The 26,436-nt window shown below is 36.3% G+C and overlaps 1 protein-coding gene across 1 annotated transcript in view; it reads right to left on the bottom strand.

Annotated features, from left to right (window-relative positions):
- Window positions 1-26,436, bottom strand: part of ADAMTS19 (ADAM metallopeptidase with thrombospondin type 1 motif 19) — a 129,673-nt gene that overhangs the window by 91,459 nt on the left and 11,778 nt on the right. The window contains exons 3-6 of the mRNA XM_054652295.2: window positions 13,569-13,734; window positions 6,695-6,867; window positions 5,683-5,766; window positions 4,690-4,847 (exon numbers count right to left, since the gene is read on the bottom strand). Of these exons, the coding sequence (XP_054508270.2) occupies window positions 4,690-4,847; window positions 5,683-5,766; window positions 6,695-6,867; window positions 13,569-13,734 (581 nt within the window). The remainder of the gene's footprint in view (window positions 1-4,689; window positions 4,848-5,682; window positions 5,767-6,694; window positions 6,868-13,568; window positions 13,735-26,436) is intronic.

Raw genomic sequence — 26,436 nt, 5'->3', positions numbered from 1 at the left:
GCCCATGTTTATACACTTCAAAGCTTTCATTGCCTAATTTGTAATAGAGGCTATATAAGAACTTAAGCACCATCACAGAACAGCTGGGAATTCCACAGGCCTTTTCCTGCCTTATTTTCAGTAACCTCATTCAGGTCAAGCACCCTGTGCAGATAGGAACTGATAATGTTATCTCAGGGGCCACCAAAATGTGGGTTTGTCTCTGCACATTCAGACCCTGTACCTTAAAAGGCAAGGAGGATGTTGATGCAACCTGCTGCATTTTTTCCTCAGAGAAATTATCTATCTTTTTATAGCTAGATATGTTTCTAGATAGACAGTATCTATATCAGATAGATATACTATCTATAAAGTAACTGTGCTAATTTATAACTGTGAATACAGTAAAACTTACCTGATAAAACAGGTAGTTTTATCAAGACAGTCCTTAAAACACTTTTTACCTTAATTATCACATATATCCAACTTCCCTAGTAATCTTCTAAATAGATTACAAACTCTTTCTGCCTTTCTTCTGTTTCATGGCACCATACTTTAAAGAGGATATCAGTTCATCAAAATAAGCCAATTTAAAGGGAAACTAAACAAAAACTGACATCATGAAATAGGGCCAAAGTAAATTGAAATGAATTGGTAGCAGATACGCATCACTACAGTCTAGCTGGGCAGCAGAGAAAGCTGCGGGGAGAAGTTGGTTTTGCTTTCCTCCTTACAGAACAAATGCAAAAATAAGTTTTGAAAAGTACCTTTTTCCTGAAAATGGCCCTTTGGCTGCTGAATACCAATCTCTACAACATCAACATCACACTCTTTGTACTTAGGCATTAAAAATTAGCTCTGCAGAACACTCAATACTTCATTTCTAACTCTTTTGGTTACTACACAAAACTGGCATGTGAAAGCACACAGGAAAGCTTTTACAATGAACTCTTGCTGTTCTATTATCAAGCAAGACAAAAGAGGATATGTGGCAACTTTTAGGAGGGCTGCCACAGAATGTGCTGGATATCCAAAACTTTACACATTTACTGAAAAAACACCAAGCAGTTGGTGTTCATCTGTATAAACAAAATCATTTCTCTCAATAAGCAGACCTGCTGTCCAAATGGAAGTTGTGGCAATGGAGCTGGTTCCCTGCTTGCAAAACAGAATGAGACTCTGAATTAACAAAACACACGTGTAGAGCCACACATGGTGTTAGCTATACCATAAACTTGGTGATGTGTAGAGGTAGCCTGGACTAGCAAAACATTCCCAGTCAGAAAATTGCTCTGGTATGATTTATTAGCAGCTAAAGCAGCTCTCAGGTGGGAGGCAGTACAGTCTAGAGAATAATACCACTGCAAAATAAAAACATCAGAAGAACAGATCATTAATTTCTGGCTCCAACAATAACCTATTATTTGACATCTAACCAATCATTTCCCTTCTCTCTACCTCAAATTCCATAAAATTGATCAGAGACTTAATCCAAAAAATTGTATTTAAAATGGCAGGTAAAAAATTGTAGACAACCCTGGAGCAAGTCCAGAGAAGAGGCATGAAAACAATCAGAGGGCTGGAGTGCCTCTCTTATGAAGACAGGCTAAGAAAGTTTTGGTAGATCAGCCTGGAGAAGAGAGGAGCTCTTTATACTACCTTCCAGCACCTAAAGCAGATTTACAAGAAGACTGGAGAGGAACTTTTTACAGGGGCATGTAGTGACAGGACAAAGGGGAATAGCATTAAACTGAAATTGGCAAGATTTATATTAGATTTTAGGAAGAAATTCTTTACTGTAAAGGTTTGAGACATTGGCTCACGTTACCCAGAGAAGCTGTGAAAGCCCCATTCCTAGAAATTCTAAAGGCCAAGTTGGATGGGGCTTTGACTAATGTGCTCTAATACAAAATATCCCTCCCCATGTGATAGGGGGTTTGGAACTGGGTGATCTTTAAGGTCCATTCCAACCCAAACAATTCTATGATTCTATGATTCTATGAAATCAAAATATCATTATTACAAAGCAGAAAAGCATCTTAACATAAGATCAGATCTTTGCAAAGCTTTTTTACCATTAGAATCACAGTATGCCAGAATGTTTAGGGTTGGAAGGGACTTCTGGAGATCATCCAGTCCAATCCTACTGTCAAGGCAGGGTCACCTGGAGCAGGTGATACAGGAACATGTCCCAGTGGGGTGTAAATGTCTCCAGAGAGGGACATTCCATGACCTCCCTGTGCAGCCTGTTCCAGTGCTCTGAAAATCTCAATGTAAAGAAGTTTTTCCTCATGTTGAGGTGGAATTTCTTGTGTTTTGCTTATGGCCATTGCTCCTTGTCCTGTCATGGGCACCATGGAAAAGAGTCTGGCACCATCCTCTTGGTGCCAGCCTTTGAGATATTTATATTCAGAGATCTAAAGAGATCCCCTCTAAGTCTTCTCTGGACTAAAGAGGCCCAGCTCCTGCAGTCTGTCCTCAGAAGAGAGATGCTCCAGATCACAAATCATCTCTGTGGCCTCTGCTGGACCCTCTGCAGTAGCTCCTTGTCTTTCTTACACTGAGGAGCCCAGAATTGAACACAATGCCATGGATGTGGGCAAAGAGAGGGACAGGATCACCTTCCCCAGCCCGTTGACCATTGTTCCCAATGCACCCCAGAATGCCCTTGGTCCTCCTGGCCCCAAGGGTACACTAGCAGCTCATGGTCAATTTGTCATCCACCAAGATTTCCAGAAGTGCTGCATTAAATCCAAAAAGCTGTGTGGCCAAAAGCATTGACAGTTGAAGACATTTCCAGACTACTGACTCTCATCAACCTAACTAATGCCTCACTTGCATCAGTACAGGATGCCTCTGCCTCTTCCCATAAAGGCTCATTAAGCTGAAGATGAAACAATGACAGGAAAAAGGTGTCACATGCTCTATTTATTTTATAGCATCTTACTACTCATGAGAGGCACCTTATAAGCTAAAGAACGTTGCCCTATGTTTACTCTCTTGGCCCATACAGGCTTGTAGCATTTGATACTTGCTCTAACTACTGCTGCTGCTATTGTAGATACTGCTGGCTGCCTCAGCTGTCTCAAATAAGAGAACCCAAGGTTTCTAGCAAACAAGCAGAATGCTGTTGCTCACTATCCTTGAACAGTCACAAGGAATAGCTAGATGTAAGGAAGTCTATTCCCCTTTAGCCATCCTGATTAACCCAACACCATCTATGATACTCAGGCATCCTTTATTCCTTGGCCCAAGTTTACTCTTTCCTACTGCTTGCTTCTTTTCTTCCCCTGTCTTTCTTTCCAGACCTTCCTCCCCTACCCTGACCCAGCCCCACAATGCACTCACTACTATTAAAATCAGTTTGGGGTCTTAATCTACAAAATTGACTTCTAGTCTGTTACTCCAAGTATATTTCCTGATGAGCTAAGACAAAGTTGCTGCAGAGAGCATTATTTCTTGTGTCTTCCACTAGACTTGAAAGGAGCTTGTGAGAACTACAGCTTAGCTCATGTATAAATGTGTAACAAAGAATAATCTGCCCCCTCAAAGCCCCAGTAATCCATAAAACTGATACACACATCAAATAGAGGAGGATGACACAGAGTAAGAAGTGTGGGCTTTTCTCAGAAAAGAAAATTGAACAGCAAAAGTAGCAACAAAGCTCTTACCACAGACAGCTTGGACTTCTAAATTTCCCGCTTCTGCTAAGTAACTGGCTCTCCAAAGCAGGAAAATTTAGGGAAACATTTTCTGCTTCAAAAGATTGAAATACACTATAGATATTGGAGTAATCAGAACGAAACTAATTTCAAGAAGAATGCATTATTTTTATTTTCTATAGGTTCTCAGTGAGAGTGCTGTGAATAAATGGCAAAAGACGGCATGTAGGTGTAAAGATTACAAACAGTTTTAGAACACCATATCACTGACCAGCATGGGACTGCACAGCAGTATTCCACTATAGCCAATGACAGGAATTTTCTTTGGAAGGGAGCTCTGAAGGTTATCCAGTCCAAGCTCCACCTCAAAAATGGCACTAAGTCCAACCCTAGGCTGGTTGAATCATGATTCTGTCCTTTTTTCTGGATCATGCCTCTGGATCAGACAAAACCATGAAAGTCCCTGCTTGGAAGGAAAGAGGTGAACTGGAGGCCTATTTCCTTCTCAATGTGTGAAATGCCTGACACTTAAGAGCTACAAGGAACTGCAGATCTGGAATCATACCCTAGTGGCTGCAGGACATATCCTGAAGATGTACATGATGTACCTTCAGCACAGGGTGAATCATACCAGTTCTAGATCAGTTAAGAGGGAAGCATAACTCAGTAATGTGCCTAATGCTGGTCTAGCTCTAAATATGCTTTTGTGTTTTGACTGAAAGCATCTACAGGTTTGGGGTGCTGCCTCTTTTAAATAAAGGCGCATGGATGAAGGATTCCAACCTTTGCTATACAGATAAAGTCTTAGCTATATAGCCAAAGAATAAACAAGAGTAACCTGTTCATCACTTCAAATATTTACCATCTGGGAAATACTGCTTTCTGCACCACCTTTAGCAACACCTTATCACCAACTTTGAGATCCAGATGCCTCAAAATGCTCCCTTCCTCACTGCAAACTAAATTCTTACTATATTGGCCATCTACTTTGATCTATGTTCACACTAGCCTTCTGCCTATTTTTAATGCTCATCTTTCACTACTTTACCTTGTTATCAATATAGCTGCATCAACTGAAGTCATGTCTTCTCCCCAGCTTGTTGACATTTCTAAGTGTATATCATTCTTCTTGCCAAATTCTTCATGTTGCCATTTACAAAAGCTTTCCAGCATTTTTTCACCATGATGTCCAATATACATATCTGCCTGGAAATGAAAAGAAATTAATGCTTTTAAAATTAGGATCCTATAGTAGATATATACTTTGAACCTTTTTTGACTGAGCTAGCAAAAATATTCTGCTTTTTATGGCATAATATGTCCATGGCAAAACAACTCAAACTTCAGGTGCCGAAACCACCTTCCTTACCTGTTAAAGATACAAATGAAGACAGTGCATTAAGAGTGTACATGTGTACTAGAGTTCACTCAAACTCTAGTCTTATTTATTTCCTCATTCTCATCCATGGTGAGGAAAAGTATAATGGTGTTAAGATGCAGAATGTGAACATAAAATGACATTACTCCACTGCTGAGAGGAACTGGAGAAATAAATTACTTATTCACTAGAAAATTATAGCATTTTAGATTAGAACTATTGGTAAGGGAATCCCACTTCCTTATAAGCGAAGTGCTATATCAACTTTTGTTTGTCTAGGGATTACACAACAAAGAACATCAGTCCTCCTTATGCAATCCAATGGATTTAAAGGAAATTATTTTTCTATTGAGATATATGAATGCACAAAAAGCAGAGCAGAAGCAGATTTTGCTAAGATCTACCTGATTTCCACATGGAAACTCTGACTGACTTTTAATTGCAGGAACAGATAAATCTCAATACATGCAGCACATAAATTAGAAGATTAATCTTTACTGGGGCTGCTTGTCAGTGGAAATCACTACATAATATACAAAAGCTAACAAGGAAGCAAGGAAATTTTTTAGCCATTAAAGTTCATAAATATTGCAAGCTTTTGCGGAGCAACAAGCTAAGTAGCATTACCCTCTACAGGCTAAGACAAATGTCATAAATACCTACTGGAGTCTCATGAAGAAGGACAAGTTTAGTCACTCGAAGATTTACTTGTAATCCTAGACTCTTGTGTTGGAAAAGATTAAAAACCTAAAAGAGAAAAAACAATCCAACAAATAAGAATATGAATTTGTATTGCACGTACACTAAAAATAACAGAACCCCAAAGAACCTCAAAAACTCTCATATTCTACTGTGACTGCTTTTATTTTCTGTAATCTGAACAGAACATTAAGATAATGCACTGTGTTGGTCTTCTGAAGTGAAAACTTCAGAGCTTAGGCAATATTCATTCTGGGAACATAAAAAAAGACCTTTTCCTCTCAATGGCCACAATCACTTTATAAACTGTGGCCTTTTTCTCCAAGTATTTACATACACATTTAATACTGTTCATATGAAAATTTCTATTCATTTAAATCCAAGATCTTGGACCAAGTGGTCTCAGCCAACATCTAACTCTCTAATTCTTCCTATCATTCAGAATAGTTAAAGCTCATATTAATTTTTCAGCTTATGCTCCTTCCTTAGAACAATCTTTCCTTGTATATTACAGATGCTACTTTTCACTGCTTTATGCACCAAATGCTTTATACACTACAGCTCCAGATAGAACTGGAAGTGAATGTAATTGTCCAAATTCATTCTTCTTTCTTTCTTTTTTTTCCACCACCACTGACCACACAATGCTTTCCCATAACAATGTCATGTCTTCATTTCAAGCACAGGTCACCAGAAACTATCCAATATCCCAACCTTTCCAACAACATGGGCTTCTAACCAAAAAGTCATCTTGTTCTCTCACTTCCAGGCTTCCCCAAGATGTATGACCAGACATTACAGAGAAGCCTGCAGCACTACAATTTTCTGCTGCAAAACATACGGACTAAGCTGCTGATGGTCCTGTCTTGACTATGCCTTACAGGTGTTCAGTCAGAATCACTAGAAGGAGCAATGAAATCAGCCTGCGGTGCATGTGTTGTTGGCAAAACATCAAAAATGGTTTTAAATTTCCTACCATGTTTAAGATGGTTAGAATAAATCTTCTGGCAGCATCTGTTCCATGATATGAAACCATAGCTGGATCTGCCACCACAACAGTTTCTATGTTGTACTCTTGAGGCAACTTGTAAGAGTATCGCTTTCCTCTTCCACTTTCAGACACTTTTTGAGTCTTGGATTTCCTTTTATCTGTAAACCAAAACAGTGCTTGAGAAACTCATCCTTCAAACTACTACTGCAGTACTTTTCAGGATTTTTTACCCTTGGTTATATTGTAACTCTCATCATGTGGAAACTAATAGCTATGGACTTTAATACGTTGTGCTTATTTGCTACTGCCCATGCTAAGGCTCATACTGAAGGTCTCCACTATGTATAAATATTACCTCATACCAAGAAAACAGAAATTTTATCCATCTTTTCAAATAAAGTCAGAAAGATTATTTGCAGCCTTTCAACTAACATATTTATAAAAAGAATATGTGTCTCTTACTTTGGTTTGTGAGAGAAAACTCAACTCATGTTGGGTCTGAAGGAAAAACAGTGTCACTGACATTGCATAATTTTTGTCTGTCCATCTTCATAAATCACAGAGAAAACATCTTGATGTCTCGATATCTTAGCATACAAGACAACAAATACAGTTACGCCACAAAGTCATGTATTCGGTAAATACATGCAACAATTCTGTGATTTGCAAAGAGGAAATAATATTTCAGATGAATGACAGAGAATGGCATCGGTTTGTTAGAAATAAAAAAGTGAATTTTTACTGACATGACTTCAAAATCTGTGCTCCCATCATTATAAGCAGCTGAAGCAAAGTAATAAAACCAAACCCTGGAAACAGGCCTCCAAATCTACCGACAGCTAAAATTTGAAAACATGTTATGTTTATTGTAAGGTTGAGGTTATTAATGTTGTTAATTTTCAGTTTCCCCTCCAAAAACCCAACAAAATTGCCTCACTACTATGATACATAGTAGTATGTAGTAAGATACATAGTAGTATCATAGTACATACTACATAATTATACGAGCCAGAAGGTGGTCAGATTTACATACAACAGTTAGCAATGCCATTTTAAATAATCTAATTTAAAACAAAATGAAAAATTAAACTTATTGTAATAGCCAAATATTGTTAGATCCTCTTGAGAGGATGTAAAACTTCTGGGACTGATCTCATTGAAACCAAGTGAAGTTTCTTGAAGTATCTAAAATGGAATATCAGGCTCTCTGTGATGAAAAAAAGTAATGTTTAAGATGACAATTGTGTTCTGGAAACAATCAGATGTTCAAAAATTTTGAGAAAATGTTTTGCAATTCAACCAATCTCATCTCTAATTGGAAAGTTCCTGCAGTATATTTTATAATACATGACCACTCTCCAAAAAATAATTCACTCTTCAGGACATTGCTAAAAATGAACTCACAAAGTCAATTAGCTAACAAATTAAATTTAAAATATATAATACCAGTGGGAGAGGGGCCTGTGATTCAAATATATGTTTAATATAGATTTTACGTAAATATAATGCAGATACATATTTTTCAATGTAACGCATATAAATTACACACACTTAAAAAAGGTTTCTATCCTTTTCTGAATAATTCATAAAATTTGAATTTTGTGAATTCAATTTGAATTATTTAGTCATTAAACATTTGAATTACACATTTGAATGATTTAGTCCATCCCACTACATCTGAGAAGGTCTTACTGATCCCTCTACAACTGGTGGCAGTGTAAGACCTACTAACACATTTACTAAAAGAAATAAGTATGTATTCTCCAGAAAAAAAATGTTTGGTGTTTGATGACCTAGAAGTAGAAACAGCTATAAAATCAAACTGTCTTAAATTAAAGTGTCTTATTTTGATCCTTCAGACACTTGCTTAGCCTTATAACTTCTGCTACAATCTAGCCTAACTCATGTTTGCTAACTGTGGATCTACAGCCTAGTTTATAAAATATTATGTGTGTTTTCATCACTCTTTTGAGAATAATTTCTAATGAAACCTCAGTGTTATTATTTGTGCCAAAAAAAACACCTCCTATAAGCTATACAACTATGGCTTGACATAAAAGCATCTAATGCTGTAAGTGTAAGCTATAGGTCTAAGTTTAAAAAGTAAACTCATGTGGGTTAAAAAACATCTCTTATGACCCATCTGGTCAATCTGCCTTCTTCCTAGGCACAGTGCAGTTTCCAGCAACAGTTTATTCACTGTTCATTTCTTTGTAAAAGACAGCAGCTAGTGATTGAAAACTTTAAATTTAATCTTAGCATGTACAGAGAATTCTCTTAACACATTTCTCTAAAAGTTATAGCCAGTAGTGCATTTCTGTTCAGAATTGACTGTCCACAATAAAATACGTCATTGTGCTAAACACTAAGAACAGTGTGGTCCCATAAGCAGTTGAAACCTCTGTCTTTTGGGATTGCAGTGAATGAGAAGACTACACAGCTCTCTAGACAAGCTGTCTGCCCATCATTTGTCTGCCTTAGATATCTCTCCCATTAACAAACCAATGGACAATCTGTTCTTGGCCAGCCAACCTTTTCCAAATTGCTGGCAGAAATCCCCATCACGAGATCTCATTTATCTGAAACTTGTAGCTCTTTCCTAAGACCTTTAAATAAATTGAATTAGTAATTTTGGTACTACTGGTATTCAAATAACTGCCACAACTGCCACCAGATAATAAGGGAAACAGGCTTTAGGCAAAAACTCATATTTCTTTACATATTCATAAATCAGTAAAAATTACAAAGAACTGGTCATTATTGAAGGCAAAGTATGTAAGAGATAACTGCTGCAAACAACCCAGATACATAATAATTCATGTACTAACAAGATAAAAGACAGACGAAAGATGCATAAATTCATCTTAAAAATTTAATTACACTGCCAAAATAAAAGATAAATTCTACGGGAGAGTTCTGTGCAATAAGACTTCTGTTGATGCAACTATGTAGAATAAGGAGATTCCATATCCATAGAGTACTTAAACTCAGTTGACTGAAAGATAGGAATACTGCATTAGTTCAGCAAGAAGGGTAAAAATACTGCAGCAAATAAATTTGACATAAAATAGGCAATTAAGAGAAAACAAGCAGAAATGTTAACAAAACAATTATCCCACATTAAAAAAATTTAGAGCCATCTACTATAATCACAAGTTACACAAAGTATCTAAGCCAACATTAAGAAGAGGCTGTGACTACAAGACTCCTGGACACCTTCAAGTCCTCAGGCAAAAAAGCATTTCCTGCGTATATGCACATGCAGTCCAGACTACGGAGGAATCACCATCACTCCCCAGCGGGTAACCTAGTCATACGGAAATTGCAGTATTCTGCTTACACAGGGAATATTGAGGAGCTTAAGAAGCCATGAGCTATACCTCCACTATAATTTGAATAGGGATTTAAATACTTTCCTACAGAGCGACAACTTTTTCTACCCAAGGAGTACAAATTAATATCTCAAGTAGCACCCGTCTCCATCTTATGCAATCTCTTAGATCCATGACCAACATTGTTTGCACATTTTATTGCATATTTTATCACATATAAACAGGCTGTAGAGCAGGAATCAACACAGCTTTCCCAGCTGACTGCCCAGTCTACATGCTATAAAGTAAGACTTCTGCTTTTGATTCAGTGAAACTTAGCAAGCTTTTCCAGCAATATTCCATCAATCTAAGAGGAAAAGCACACTGGTATCTCAGGACAGTATATTGTTTATTGCCAGAACTAAGAAGTAGAATAGGAGTCTTTCAAATTCAGAAGGGATTCAAAATTCACATTAACCATATCCTGGGTAAGAGATTTCATTTTTCCCAATATGCCCCATGCCTTTACCAGGAGTTCCGTTTACTATATAAACAACTTCAGAATGCTTCAGAGCAGATAGAAGAAAAAAAAACCTTAGCTTCCCAATGTGGCCCTTTGCTCTAATTACAACTGCTTCTCTCACATTTTTTCTGTAACATAGTTCTGTACTGGTTTCTTTTAAAGGTGTGGAGTGTAAGGTCTGCGTATGTGCAACTGGCTCACATATGTAAATAAATCATACACACTTTCAACAAAAGGATATATGTGCACACTGTCAACAATCAAGAAAGCAACTGCTTCTGTCAGTATAATTCTCTCCCTTGCCTAATTAATAAGAAAACTACCCCATTCACAAAAACAAGTTCTTTGCTCTCTCCAAACAAGTTTGGCTGAGTAGCAACTTTCAATCCAGCCCTCAATGGTAACAGACAACAAACAATACCTTCTTTGATTGCCTCTGCTAGTTCTCCATGAAAAGCTATTATTCCCAATAGTGATCCTTCAACACCTCCAGCACAGACATTCATTCCTTCTGATAATTACAATTCATCACTGGCAATACATATTTGCTTGATAGGTAGCCAGCCTTTGAGATCAATTTGGATCAAAACCAGCAAGAGAAATACCTGTTTCTATCCTGACACACAAACACTGTAGAAGCAAGAGACATGGTTGTAAGACAGGACCATATTGCTGAAAAGTTAGTGTGTTACCAAGGCTGCAGCTGCAATACGTCACAAAGTTACATCTCTACCATAAAGGCATCTGAGACTATCTCAGAGAGCCCCACATACTCATCTGCTTTATTTTTATTTAATTGATCTACTTAGCTTATTATTTGACTTAGAATTCTGAAATACTTATGTAAAGGCTTATTTTTGATGCTTTTATTCACTTTAAGGCTGTACCATGTGTGCAAACATGCATGTATGTAGCATGTGTCTGTAGCATGAGTATTTTGGTGATGTTCACTAAATTCATGTCACACCAACAAATTGCTCTCAGCATAGAGAGAGCTTTTAAGCATCTAACTTACTGCAGTCACTTTTACTAAAATAATCTGTAGCAGGGGAGTGAGGGACTGGTCTTCTAGAACAACAGCATTGGTTAGAAAATGCAGCTATTTACACTCCCTACCATAATAACATTGTGTCAGAAGATGCTACTTAGTTATGGACAGCTTGCACTATTTTGATATTTTAAACCTGATGGTAGATATAATGAAACTTCCTTCAAACAGATATTTGATTCTCTGCTGACAGATTTATAACAAATCAGAGCTTGGAGTGTAAGATTATTCCAAAAGATTAATCCCATTTTAGAGTGTAAGAGAAAGTGAAAGGATATTTGATAATGAACATCACAGAAGAATCATGTCCTTATGGAGAAAGTCTGCATCCTTACTCATTTTCATACCCATCACAGTTTGCGACTTTGTCAGATACTCCTCCCCCCTTTTTGCAGTGCATACACTATGCATACTTTTCATTTTTTCTTCCTCATTCCCATACACATGCAGGCATGCATACTCTAACTCACTTTTCTCTAATAGGGAGGAATAAATAGCTTTACTTAATGTGAAAAATTTGTGATAATATAGAAAGTTTAACTTTCAGATAAGCAGTGTCAATGTAATACAAACCCTAGAATAGTAATATAGAGCCAAACTGGAGGAAGTTGTATGTAATTTATTTCATCCCACTGCAAAAAGAGCCTTGCTTTGCAAATTTATCTTTGATTTCAAACTCTGGATGGATGCCTAACTATAAAAACAATACTTCCAAAATAGAGGAAAAAAACCCCACCACAAAACCTGTCACATTTATTCTGTAACTATATAAAATGGACAGAGCAGTATAAATATTCAGAAAGGATCAGACAGCCATGGAAAAGTTTAGGCTGAAAATGATCTCCAGAGGGCAGCTAGTCCAACCTCCTGCTCAAGTCAGGCCAAGTGTCAGAGTATGATCAGCTCTTTTAGAGCCATTTCTAGACATGCTGTATAAATACCTGAGGATGTGGATCTGACAGCCTCTCCAGGCAACCTGTTCCAGTGCTAAGCATTCTTGTAGAGATTTTATTTTCCTTATGGAAATTGAAATTTCCTTCAACACAAGTTACAACTGTTATCTGTCACAGCATACCTCTAAGGAATGTCTGGCTTCATCTTTTCTCTGCAGACCCTTAGGCACCAGACAACTGCAGCTATATCCTTTCTTTACCTTTCCTTACCTGCTTGAAATAACTTAGTTCCTTCTGCTTCATCCCAAATATCATATAATCCAGCCTCCTAACCATTTCAGTGCACTTCTGCCATTTTCTTTGCATTTTGCCAAGATTTCACTTACACATGAAAAATAAGCCTAAAAATGTGCACTCATTCTGGTTTATTTCCTAGGAGAAAAATAACTTCTCACAACAACACTAGAAACCCTCAGCTCATGCTGAGGTCAAAGGACTGAGATGTCCTCCATCCTTTGAAGAATGACAGCTGATGATGAAGCAGAAAAAACAAAACACCGTATTTCACAAAAGCCATTCTTCCCTTCCCCAGTGAAAACTATGGAGTCATCACTATGTGCCAAACTTCTGTTGAAACCCATCTACTTCAACAACTTGTTCTACCTGCCATTGAGGAAGACGCATTAGGATTGTTCCATACACATCCAAGTGTCATTCACAGAACAAGAACACGTATAAAAATCACAGAAAACAGAAAATTAAATACAAGCATTGCACATGGTGAGTGATTAAGCAGCTCTGATGACAGAGAGAGACAAGAAATAGATTTAAATATTAAGTTGAAATTAACACATACCCTAAAGATTTCTACTTTCTAATACAAATGCATATTAAGAAGCAGAGCCTATTCCTAATGGACAACTCCTTCTCCCAACAAGTGACATGCCACCTCGGAGTCCACTGTAGGGTACTGCTACAAGAATATCCAGTTCTGCTTCTGTCAAGGTTCTGATGTAACTACTATCTACTTTTCTTGAAAATATATTTGCTACATTACAGCTTTGCAGTGCGATTTTTATATTACCTGTAACAACACCACAGTAATGATTCTGAGAAGGTGGCTTTTCAGAAATTTTCTCCTCTACGGACCTTTTTCGTCTGTACACCCTGTGTGCATGTCCTGTCACAGCCAATGTGCGATTGAGTGGCTCAATAAATATGAAGTCCTCATTAATCTGTATAAACCCCATCTGTAAAGGAAAACAAAAGCAACATATAAGGTAAGAATTTATTAAGTTGTGCACAGTCCTGCAGGAGAAAAAAAACCCAAAAGATTCCATTTAAGGAAACACTTTGTTTTAGTAACCTTATGAGCAAAGTGAGTACCTTTGTATTTTACAAGTTTTCTACTTAAATGAACTAGAATAAATTTCATTTATTTCAGCTAAATCTGGGTGGGTGGGTGGCTACATGCCAGCAGCATATGCACAGTAAAAGATACAGAATGTTAAAAGTTTACTTTGGGAGACCCAGGAGGTCATTTATATATGTACGGTATGTACAAAAAAGTCTATACACTGGTTTTATTATTTATTATTGTCACATTTTTAGATAGCTATATTTAATGAAATAACAGGCACAATGTAAGGCATAGGAATACATGCTGAACAAATGTGAGGATGGAAAAGAAATATTGTGGCACTCTTTTTACTCTTTTCAAACTAAAAGAACCCAAAACTATTTTTAAAAGGCAGAAATCCCTTTTCGGTTTCCAGCAGTAACACCAGAAAAATATTTGAATAAAGCCATTTAGTTGGTTAACTCTTCCCCTGTCTCAACGTATTTATACACACCAACACACAGGAAAAGTTAACATACCAGATGCACATCTAATATTACAAGGGCATAGCTAATGCTGAAAAAAATATTATAAAATATACTTATATAAATACCACACAAATAAAACTCAGCACAAACTGTTAAGCTTCCAATACACAAAAGTTTCCTATCAAGAGTAAACCTGGAGACAGCAAGGTTTGTGGGGTTTCTCCCCCCACATTAGCAAGATTGACAGTTAATTTCCTCACTCTCTAAACTTAAAAAATATATTATTCTGTTTTGCTACAGAAACAAAAGTATGTGATATATCTGGCTAAGGGAAGCAGACAGTTCTTCTGTATATTTTTATACAGGAGAGAAATAAAAAACAATTTTGTTTTTTCTGGAATCATGTAAGTGCCATTATCACATTGGATATCCTGTCTGAAAGATGAATAAACCACCCAAAAATATTCTCACCCAAGGAAAAAAACAAAATCAAAATTTTTGAGTGGTACAAAACACAATTTCATTCAAACACAACACCTCAAAAAGAAAAAATCCAACAATCTTTCTGCACAATCACACGAAATAAATGTGAATACACACACTTAATTTTCATTCAGTTACAATAGCTAAGGAATGCTGAACAGATGTCAAAAGGTCATCACTAACACTGCACACAAACACAAATGTATCTGGGGATTTGGCTGTTCCTTTTCCTTTTTTCACTTACATTTTAGGTTCAGTTCAGCAGGAGCTTTAAATGTCACATACTAGAAAATTAGCTAGCTACATATTGCTAAGTACTTTCTGTACACCTGCAAGACAATACTTTTTGAAAAGTGTATCTTTAAAAAGGCTACTTTTACATAACAATTAACTTGTCCTATATAAACTTCAAATTACGTGAAATAAACTTATTTAAAAGCATAGTTCTCAAGTACTAGTAAAAGGCATAAATCACTTTTCATTTGATTTTTATGTCAAATACTGAATTTCACTCAGGCATAGATTATTTTACTTTTTTAAAGAATTATTTTGTATATGAAAGATGTTGATAAACTAAATATAGAACAAGAATAGCAGCCCACTAGTGGTGCTGCAAGTATCCCCTGTACACCAACAAATTAGGATTGTTGGCTTAGTCCTTAGTCCCTCCTGAACAGAGTCAATCATAGAACATTTGTCACATTTCTTCCATCTCCATTCTCTGTTGCAAAATGAAACCAGGGCTTTAAGGTGATGCTCTTCAGGTTACCACCATTCATCAGACATTCTGAAAAGCTGTGCCAGGACTGACATACAATGTTCTCTTCCAGCTCCTTGCAGAAGGAGCAGAAAGTGAAGTTTAATTCATTGGTAGAGAAATCCAAAATATATTGCCTGTTTCCTGAGTCAGAAGTTAAAGAACTGAACAGTGATGTAAAGTTATAGATACGCAAATGGATGATTCTCAGACAAATATGGATAACCAAATAATCTTTGATGCCATTTTCACTGCTTTTGGGGAAAAAAAAAAAAAACAAAACATTATTTCTCTAACTTTTGGATAATTTCACAGGTGGAAAGTGGTAGATGAAACTGTAGCTTTGTCAACCATGCTCTTATGTTTTCATAATCATTACAAATGGAGTTAAGAAGATCTTTTTATGAAGTAAACACAGAAAGCAGAGATGTCAAAGCATGCATTAAAGCATTTTAGTTTCAACACACGTTCAGATATTGAATGCCAGGGCAAATTACAGCCTTTTGACAGTTCAAATGGCAAAACTTCCATGTTACGAGAACGCACAGCAGAACAAGGATTAAAAAGATGGAAAAGCAAAACACTAATATCCATCTGGGATAGAACTGTGAGCTTGGACAAACTGACACATCATCCACCAGTTTCGTTTGAAAAAATACTACTGCTCACAGCTGCAATTGAAAAGCCCCCCAGGATGCTGGACATATCTCATGTAAAGGTAACATAGCATGCCATTCTTTCCCCCTGTAGCACATATATCTCAGTAGATTTCAAGCCCAGCGCAATCTAATTTGGCAAAAAAAAAATCTTCAAATTTTGTAACTATTGATAAACTTGGTACTTGCTCTGTATTTTATTTATTTATGAAGTAAAGAGAGTCCTTAAGTTTAGGGCAAACTTCAGCTGATGGGCAAATAGACACTTGCAGAAAACTAACTTTTTGCCAAATTTGGATAGTGGGAAACCAAGACAAATGAAAACAACACCTTTCCCCAGCACCTTGAGTGGCACAGGTCAGGTGGGGAGCAGTGGGTGTAGTCAGCATGTTACAATTTCTCCCTGCTGAAGCCAACTCTCCACTGTCTTGTGAAGCAAATGCACACAGCGAGTAAGGATGGGCTGTATGAGACTCTACTTCTTCCTGCTCCCAACATTCTTCCCAAGGCAAATATCAATGGGAAAAATGCACTCCTATCAGATGCAGAAAATGTTTACGTTACTTAGTACACATGTTGCGTCCATCAGAGCCACAATATTAATGTCACATTTGAAGTATAAAAATGAAAGGTTCCCTTCACTGCACCATACAAAAAACCAAATTGTCATTATAAGTTTATTATTTACTTGTTTTGAAACATAATTTCATAACAGGCTTTGTGCTATTTGTCAAATGTCCCAAAACTGAGCATTAATTTCTGAGTAAACAGGCAAAATCTTTTATTTGCATTTCAGTATCCCACTCTGAAGGTTTTTCTCCATGATTTTAACAATCCAGATTTAATTTAGTGACTTGATTCTAACAATTCTATCAGAACCTGACCTGAGCTGAAATACAACAAAAAGTCTCCAGCTCTTACTAATGACTTTCCATCTATAAGAACCTTCATTGCTGAAGGCTGAGGAAACATAAGTGCCTTCAGTTCATAAGTGCCTCCTCTCTTCAATTCACTGTGTTTCACAGCTGTGCACATCATATGCACCACCTTTTTCCGGGAGGTTTTCTCTGCCTGTCTGCTCACTCCAATCTGCTGCACAGAGTTAAGAGACATCACAGAGGGAAGAGTCAGTATTATCACTGTTGACTGGCTTTCAGGTGCTGACATAGTGATCAATCCAATCCTTTCTGGGATATTTTTTACTCCTAGGGCTGTGCCTTACTGAAGTACACAAATATGCACAATGATACACCTTATAGCCCCAAGAGAGGAAAACAACATTTAGACTGTTATGCAGAGATCACTGGGTTCAAAGCATGTATTCAGGTACTAGCCCCCAGAATTGAGGTCTGTGGAAACCATTTTTGCATGGCTTTTAAATCCTTCCAAATCCTCTATATTCCTATACAGCCTGGTTTAAGACACACACTGCTCTGAATTCTTAAGAAAATCGTTCTCTATATGAGAGGATGCTGCTCTCACGTTTAAGACAATGGCTACTTTTTTCAAAACAACCTGATGCTGCACAAAGATGCAGGAAAACATTTATGTTGTTACTCCGCAGCACTCCCTATGCTACTAACAATTAAACACGTATTCACGACACTAAGCCATATACTGGACTTGATGATCTCAAAAGTCTTTTCCAACTCAATTGATTCTATGATACACACAAAATGTAACTGCAAACATTATACATAAAATTTATCAATTCTAAATGCTCTACTTTTTTAAGTGTCTTTTTTAGTAAAAGCACAAATGTACTTCCTAAATTCATGGCGGTGTTTTAAAGTCAGATATTCGGTCACTGCTATCAGCAGTGAAACTCATGAATCAGACAGGAGTCCCTCCAAATGCCAGAGCTATCTGTCAATAAACAAGCTGGTCATCAGATTCAAGTGACCACTACTTCTACATGCCACCTTCTCTCTGTTCTTCTTGTTACACCTGTCAGCCTCCTGGAGACTGTAGACTTCTGGAACTCACACTGTCACAAAGTTCCCTGGTTCAGCTTGTACCACTATTTTCAGAAAAGTCGGTGCATACTTGCCTTTTGACCATCAGAAGAATTTAGTAGAACTGGCAAACCAATCATAAAATGCTGAAATTATGTGCTCCATCCCCCTTTCTCTTCCCTTGTCCAAAAAGCTCTTGCCCACTTTCTGGCTGACTAATCTGTAGCTTAAAAGATCAAATACACCTAAACTTAAGAAACACCTGTGACAAAGGAAGGCACAGGCACACCCCAACACATGAAAAGACTGAAAGACCTATGAAAAGAATAAAAACCTAGCAAAAAAGGCCACTTGCTACCAGTCATCTGGAGCTCTCCAATACTGATTGTAACACCCAGTATTAACACAGCTCATGTACATTATTCAGAATAAAGGACACTGTCTTGAAGGAAACACTAGCTGAGAGAACAATTGGTTAATTCCTCTAACAACTTACCTAGCACAATTTCAGCTTTCCCTCAAAGTCATAAAAAGCCATTTAATCTTCTTATTCTAGCCAGAAAATCAAACATATTAAAATATATTTATATATCATTCATGAGTTGCAGCTTTGCTTATAGATTTCACTTGACTACTGAAACAAACTCAGCTCAATTCAACACACTAAGTCAAACCAAATTTTCTCTTTGCATCACATGCATCATGCATTATTTCATTATTTTCATTATACAACCTTAATTTTCACTGCTTTGGTCCTGTAGTACTGGAAAATAATGAATAAGACACAATGCAAATTATCTCTGTATTTTAATGTCTTAGATCCATGCATCAAGTCTAGTCTCCTATGCATTTGAGATTTTGTAAAATTGAGATTATCTTATCTAGATATTCTTATAACACAAATCCTTTGTCAGACTACACTTCTTTTCACATTTCCTTGCTGCTACTGTTAAATGAAACAGTTTCAATAGAACTGCTGCCCTATTATTTCACTATCCTTATTTGAAATGTTTCACATTTTTATCTTTTAACATTTGGAAATCTTTCCAATGTTACAACTTTATTGATTCATGGCCATTATTTTAGATCCATCTGATCCAGGGTCAACACTGCTTTCCTTCTGGGCCAGCTCTCCAGCCTGGCTTTCCTAGGTCCCTTGATATTCACTCCGCAGTTTTTATAAAAGGGAATCATAGAGTATCGCAGTTCCTACTGTGTGAGAACACATATATTAGCCTTTGACTACTGCTTGATGAAAGAGGCTTACTACAACTCTGAGATTAGCTCAGCTGGTTAGAGTCAGGTGCTAATAGTATCAAGGTTTGTGGATTCAATCCCTGTATGGGCCACCCACTTAAGAGTTGAACTTGATCCTTGTGGGTCCTTTCCAACTTGGAATATTCTGATTATGTAATTATCCTTGTAACCACAAATTAATTCCTCTCCCTGAACTTTAGCAAACAGAACTGCAACTCAACTGCAACCACATTTCAGCTATCACTACACTGCAAATTTGTGAAAGGAGAATAAAGTTTCTATATCTTCACTTAACGTCCTCCACCAAGTTCATATGCTTGATGGCTCATAACAAATCTGTGATCAGCAAATACACACACCTTTTTTTCCTCCTGTCACTGTCAGCTAGTTCACTAGGCTACAAAGTAAATCTATAAATGTATAAAACTGGTAAGTCACAAATAGAAGCAACTTACCTTTGGTCTGGCTACAGCCTTTGGTCTGTTTAATTCTTCTGTGCCTCCCAGCTCTGAAAGTGCCACTAAAGGAGAGCCAAGCCCCCAGGGATTGTTACTGACCTTACCTCTGGATCATATAAAGCATCCAAACTAGGTTTTTCATGACTACATCTCAAAGGGACTGACCCTTCCAGCCGCAGAGGGGTTTACTTCTTTTGAAAATACTTAATCATCTAAAACATTGCCTTCTCTCCACATTAATATGAACAAAAGTCATGCTGAAAACTAAGCAAAGTTTACTGGAACTCTTTCTCTCACTCTGCCAGTTAAATTTGTGAGAGTTGGACTTCAAAGTAATCATAGGAAGTAACACCAAAGTTACATCTTCCACAGAAAACCAGACAACTTCACATGAAGAATGAAGTCTTCAAGAAGTGGGAAAGCACAGAACAAAAGACAAAAATATAATAAGATGACTACAGGTAACACAGTTCCTACACTTTCTGATTTCCAATTTACTATTTATGGTTATGGTTACACCTGACATTCAGTTTCTATAAAAATACTTTTTTGTATCTCAACTTTCTAGCTCTGCCTAGTTTTATCTGTTTGTCTTTGGAGCTACTTACTTTTCCTAAGGCATAAGGCAAGTAACATGATATGGTTGTGAAAATTGTTTCCCCTAAGCAATGTGCCCACAAGTTCATTACAACATCATGTATGCTTTCACATGTTTTCCTTAAAAGAAAAAAAAAGACAAATTTTAAGAAGTTTACTGAAGCTAAACATATGTTGCTGTTTTCACAGATTTATTGCTTCAATAGCACATTGTAAATTAACTCCACTGTACACTATTATTTTGGCAGCAGTTATCCTGAAGTGGAGTTGAGCTGTAGTTTGTTTCAGTCAAATTAGTTGTGTAAAAACACTGGAATGGCCTCGATGTTTTAAAACACAGAATTCATTTCAAGCCCTTTAGAATCTTGCAATGAGAAGGCACAGAATAGTTTAAGCATACATAAAAATTTTCAAAATCACTAAGGCACCATAAATCAAATTTCACAAAACTAAATGAAGACAAATAGACATTGATATTGAGAGAAACCCTATAGTTCTTATGATGACTCGTTTTGGAACAACTGTAGGAACCTTATAAACAATTACTACCCTACACAGAGTGTCCCATGAACTGTATTTGAGTGTGCTGTTCTTTCTCTCCTTAGATACAAGACTAATCTTTTCCAGTTTGAGGTAACTGAAGTATCTTTGATAACATTTAATTGAAAACTACTTCCACAAGGCAATTCTAAGTTCTATTTTCAAATGCTTAGAACAGAAAAGTAACAAATATGAAACACAAACTCCTATAGCTAAATGTACCATTACTGTTGTATAGCCTATTTTTCTAAAAAAATGGATGGCAACCAAACCAACTGCATGTAGCTGCAGATAACTTTATCACAAGGTGTCACAGGAATATAATACTGTTATGCATGATAGGCACATACATGATATGTAATAGTAACCTCCAGAAAATTTAAAATTTTGGGGCTTGAACAGGTATGACCAGACAAAGAATGTCATCAATGCGCCAGGTAAAAGCACAGAAAACAGCAAAAGCCAGCAAAAATCCCAGTATCTTCATTAAAACCATAGAATGACAGAAATGCGGGTCTCATAGAGGTATCAATAGTTCACATAACCTCATTTTAGTGCCACCAAAAAAAAAAAAGTATAAGTATGTATTTATGGAGAGTTATCAGAAGGAACATCATGAAATTCATTTAGGATGAATGCCAAGCCTAGCTCCAGTCCCTGGGACAGATCCACATCTGGGACTAGTACAGACTTCACATTACAAGGATTGATGGTGAGAAGATATTCTAAAATGGTCCTGGTAGTCCTTGAGGGCAATAGGTATACAACATAGAATCATACTTGTCTGTGATGTTGTTTTACTCAGTTGTTTATCAGCTGTCCTGATCTCTAAATTCTAGTCCAATTTTATTATTCAATTTCATTCTGTCTTTGCTATAAGTTTTGAATTCTCATCTTGTTCTGTCATTGACTTGCAATCTAAATTTTGCCAAGATACTGATGTATTCTTAACTAGCATTCAGTTTGGGTATTATATATGTATATGCTGAATACTGAAAATCTGAGACATTCAGAACTAGTGGCTATATTATAAAAATTTTACATAAATTACCATTTAAAGCCTACTTTTCAATTGCAACATCTACAAAACAAATAACTGCAGTTACATGGTAACATGCAAAAATAGTTGAAAAAGAAACACTCTAAATGCATTTTTCCTGTTACCATGTTGCACAGCTAAAATTACTGTGTAAATAAATATATATTTTTACGTAATTGCAGATATCAAGATTCTTGATACACAGCTATAGAATAGCTTTACATCTACCCATCTATCAGGTGTTTAGGTTCTACAGCCTTTCAAAGAGAAGGAAAAAGGAAAGGGGAGAGAGACTACAGAATACAGACATGGTCTGGAAATTTGAGTTTGCAGTACATGAACTTCCATTTTCCTTCACCTAAACAGTTTCATGTTCACTCAAGAAAAGTATTCCACAATTATACCTTTAAAATCATAAATTCAAAATTATTAATACCTGAAGATTTATACTTAGCAACTAGAAACTAGGAAGTGCAGACTTAACACAGGCATGTTCTTCTTTCTTTTTTTTTTTTATGCAGCATTCTGGAAGTTTATGACATACAGAAAGCCTACTACTCCCAGCACAGGTAACTTAATTAGAAAGAACAGCACACACAACAATTTTAAAAAGCAAATTAGCATTTTTGATCCAAGTGCTACAAGGTATTGTTGAAATGAAATTGAGTATATGTGACAGTCAATTTAAAAACTGTTTTCGAGACACATAGGATTAATGAGACACTGAAAATACCCTTGATTTTTAAACTAACTTAAACTGAAAAACTATTTCATTCATTTGCTACAGGCAACTATAAAAGGATTGACTACTACTATTAAAAGAGACAGCTATGGGCAAGTCAGACTTCATCAACGGTGCAGCTATTTCATGTTCAGAATATCCATACTTGCACACAAGGCACACTGTAACCCTTAAGAAAATAAATATAATACTTTCATCCTTAGATGCTTAAAACAATGCAGATTTTATGGCAACCATGACTTTGTCACAAAAGACAACAACATGTAATATGCCAGCTCACCATGTGATATGTTAATGGTCTCTTTCTGATCATTTCTCCCTTCATTCAGTAGCTTCTACCCTTTATCTTAGGAGGTTGAACTAACTAGATCTAAAACTAACTAGATCTTGGAATTATTCCTTTCTCTCATGTAGTTTTGTTTTCTATTACAGAAGAAACAGAAACTACAAGGAAGGGCTAGACAGCCTTAAAGGCTGACTGTTAGCTCAGTAACATAAGATAAATTACTAAAAGCATAGAATGATTTGGGTTGGGAAGGACCTTAAAGATCCTCTCATTCCAACCCCCGTGTCATGGGCAGCGACACCTTGCACTAGATCAGGTTGCCCAAAGCCCACCCTGACTGGCCTTGAACATTGCCAGGTATGGGGCATCCACAGCTTCTCTGGGCAATATGTTTCTGCACCTTCTGAGGAAAGAATTTAGTCGTAATTTCTAATCTAAACATTTATTCCGTTTTTAAGGCATATCCTATCATCCCAAGACCTTGCAAAAAGTCCCTCTCCAGCTCTTTTGTAGACCTACAATCAGATCAGAAGAGACTTTCTCAATATAGAATGTTAAAAGGCAAGACAAATGAGGCTGTTGTTCTGGCCACAATGATAACTCTCAATTAGCTCTGGGCAATATATGCTTAATAAACAAGGTAACAGTATTCCATCCTAGCTGTCTAAACACTAAGATTTAGATCTGATTTCATACTGATTTAGATCAACAGTACTGTTTTGATAATAAAGTTTTTTTACAAAATTAGGATACTGAATTTATGCTACGTAGCAAAATCCATTGCCCATAGTTTATGTTACAAAATTAATTCATTTAAAAATAATATTTAATGCATGGAGCTAGAGCTACTAAAGAGAAGGCAACTAGAAGGCAATATCTGTGAAAAAATAAAAATTGGCCACCTTATTCCTCTTCACTTGCACTAAAAAAATCATTATTACTGACTCAAAAATAAATTCTATTAAAAGAACATGGAAAATTTTTATACTCACAGCTCTAAAAGATGATCTACGGATAGAAACATTTTTTTTTTTAAAGAAAGTTCTTTTAGTGGTCTCCCAGCATCTTGGTTTTCAGGTTTCAAATTTTGATCTGTCCTTATGAGGGCTATAGAATTAGTTTTGCATTTTTCTCAGTTCTCATTTTCATGTAGGCATGTGTTCCAAGAAGCTGGAAGTAATAAAAGGGCCATGTCTTCAGTTTGGTTCATTAAAAACACAATGATCAGAGCTGACTGTGGTTCAAGCACAGTTTCCACATAAATAAAAAAAACTAACCACCATCACAAAAGGAAGCATTAACCAAGTACCAAGGCAGCTAAACCTAAAGGAAAAGAAAATATTAAGTGCTTGCGTACTATGGACAAAGATACTCATTTTGCCCCCTATACAATCCTGTATTAAATATATGTTTTATGTGGTTGCATGACTTCAGTTCCATTGCTGGTGCATGCACCAACTGACAAATGAATAAAAATGCTTCCGATTTGTTGCCTGAAATATTCAGAAAAGCCTTACTTTATTTTGCTTCAGGAAGTATGCTGGGGCATTATGTTCAACCAACCACAGATGACTAATATAGACCAACAAAATAAACTACAATCAAAAATGAAAATCAAAGTACTATTATATTTGAACAAGCCTGACACAGCTCTTTACTTGCAGAATTCAAAGGAGAACTAGCATAAAAATCCATTTTTAAAATAGCCACCTAAACTGTAAATTGTGTCTATCATGTTGTCCTAACTAAGGCATGATGTTAACAATCATTTGGTTTTGTTCACCAAGTATATGCTATATAAAATGGAACACAACCACTCACTTACTGTTAAAAAAATAAAACTCAGAAACCCAGCCATAACTCCTTTCCAGAATAAATACAAGAGCTTCTATAAAGTGAGTCAGGATTTAAAAAAATTTATTCCATAAAACTTAAACTAAAAACTCTTTACAATGAGCTGGTTTAGTGATATTTAAGATCACTTATTTCACAACAACATTTGAGTAGTTAGCAATACTACAGTCCAAGAAAGACTGTTTGCACAGCTAAACATGACTAGTTATGAAAAAAGCAACACCTATGGAAACATATCACCTAAGGAAAAAATCCTTGCAATTAAAGACTCAGAGCTCACAAAGATGTTCCTTTAGAACATTTTGGTGTAATATGAGTAACTTCAGCAATTCTTGTGGTAAGACTAAAAACCACTCTTTTGGAGTATGAATCAAAAGGGCTGTACCTTTAGCTAATGAAACAGATTAAATCTATTTCTTTAGGGCAAGCCTGGATTTTATCCCATCAGAATCTGAAATGGTATTTTATAGAGGAAAAGTATAATAATACACAAAGGATAGGCACTAAGCATTCTACACCTAGTGCCATTCAGGAGGTTTAACAGGAAATACCAACAACTCTAATCTGCATTAGACAAAACACCTAGACTAGTACCAAGATGACCAACACAAGAGATCCAAGTTTAAATTGATTCAGCCATGTAAAACACTTAAATAGTGCATACCAATGAGCTAGCATTGCTCAAACCCATGCACTTTCATAGCGGCCACAGAAGGATGTGGCACAGTTCCAAAACCCACCCATGATTGTCCATAGAGAAATTTAATCTCTGCTAATCCTTACTGAAATATCCATCCTTGACTCCATTATCTTGGTTTTTTTCTGACAGAGAGGCTGAACTGGTCCTATTATTCCTATTATTAAACATTATTTAATTTAAAGCAACATTCCATGAAACTTAGTTTCATTCAAATCTGCAATTTGCCAAAATTACTAACTGTGGAAATCAGTAATTCAAGAAAAGAAAATAAAATATACTTATAGTTATAGAACTACAATTAAACAAATAAAGTTAGTTCTTCTATAAAGTTATGCTAAGGGTTTTTATGTATCTAGAATTATATTAATCCAAACCAGACAGCTTTAAGAGAAATAAACAAGACTCCCACAACATTGTTTTAAAAAGTTGAAAATATATAGAAGTTATATTCTTCTATGACTCCTAACTAAAAATACTTTTTTTTTTCTAATCTATGCAGTTTTTTGCTTTTAACTTTTAAACGTAGACCCTACTTTCCCTTTTTGAGGAAAAAAAAATCAATTTCTTTTCTTGTGCTAAGAAACTAAAGCCCTGCTACCCTTAGGAAAGAAGGAACAGTATCTAATTATTCTTCAAGAATTATTATTTAAACTAAAAGAAGAAATATAAATTTGGATTAAGGTTTTTCTTTTAAGTTATAAAGAGCTTGATTTTATGTGCGTAAAAACACAAATGGTGATCAGAATGGAGTTTTGACATTAGCATCTCTTGAACAAAGTACCATCAGTCTGACTGGTCACT

This window comes from Agelaius phoeniceus, chromosome Z (genome assembly GCF_051311805.1).
Source record: "Agelaius phoeniceus isolate bAgePho1 chromosome Z, bAgePho1.hap1, whole genome shotgun sequence".
Taxonomy (NCBI): Eukaryota; Metazoa; Chordata; class Aves; order Passeriformes; family Icteridae; genus Agelaius; species Agelaius phoeniceus.
The sequence above is the reverse complement of the archived record's forward strand: the minus strand, read 5'-3'. Positions and strand labels throughout refer to the sequence as shown.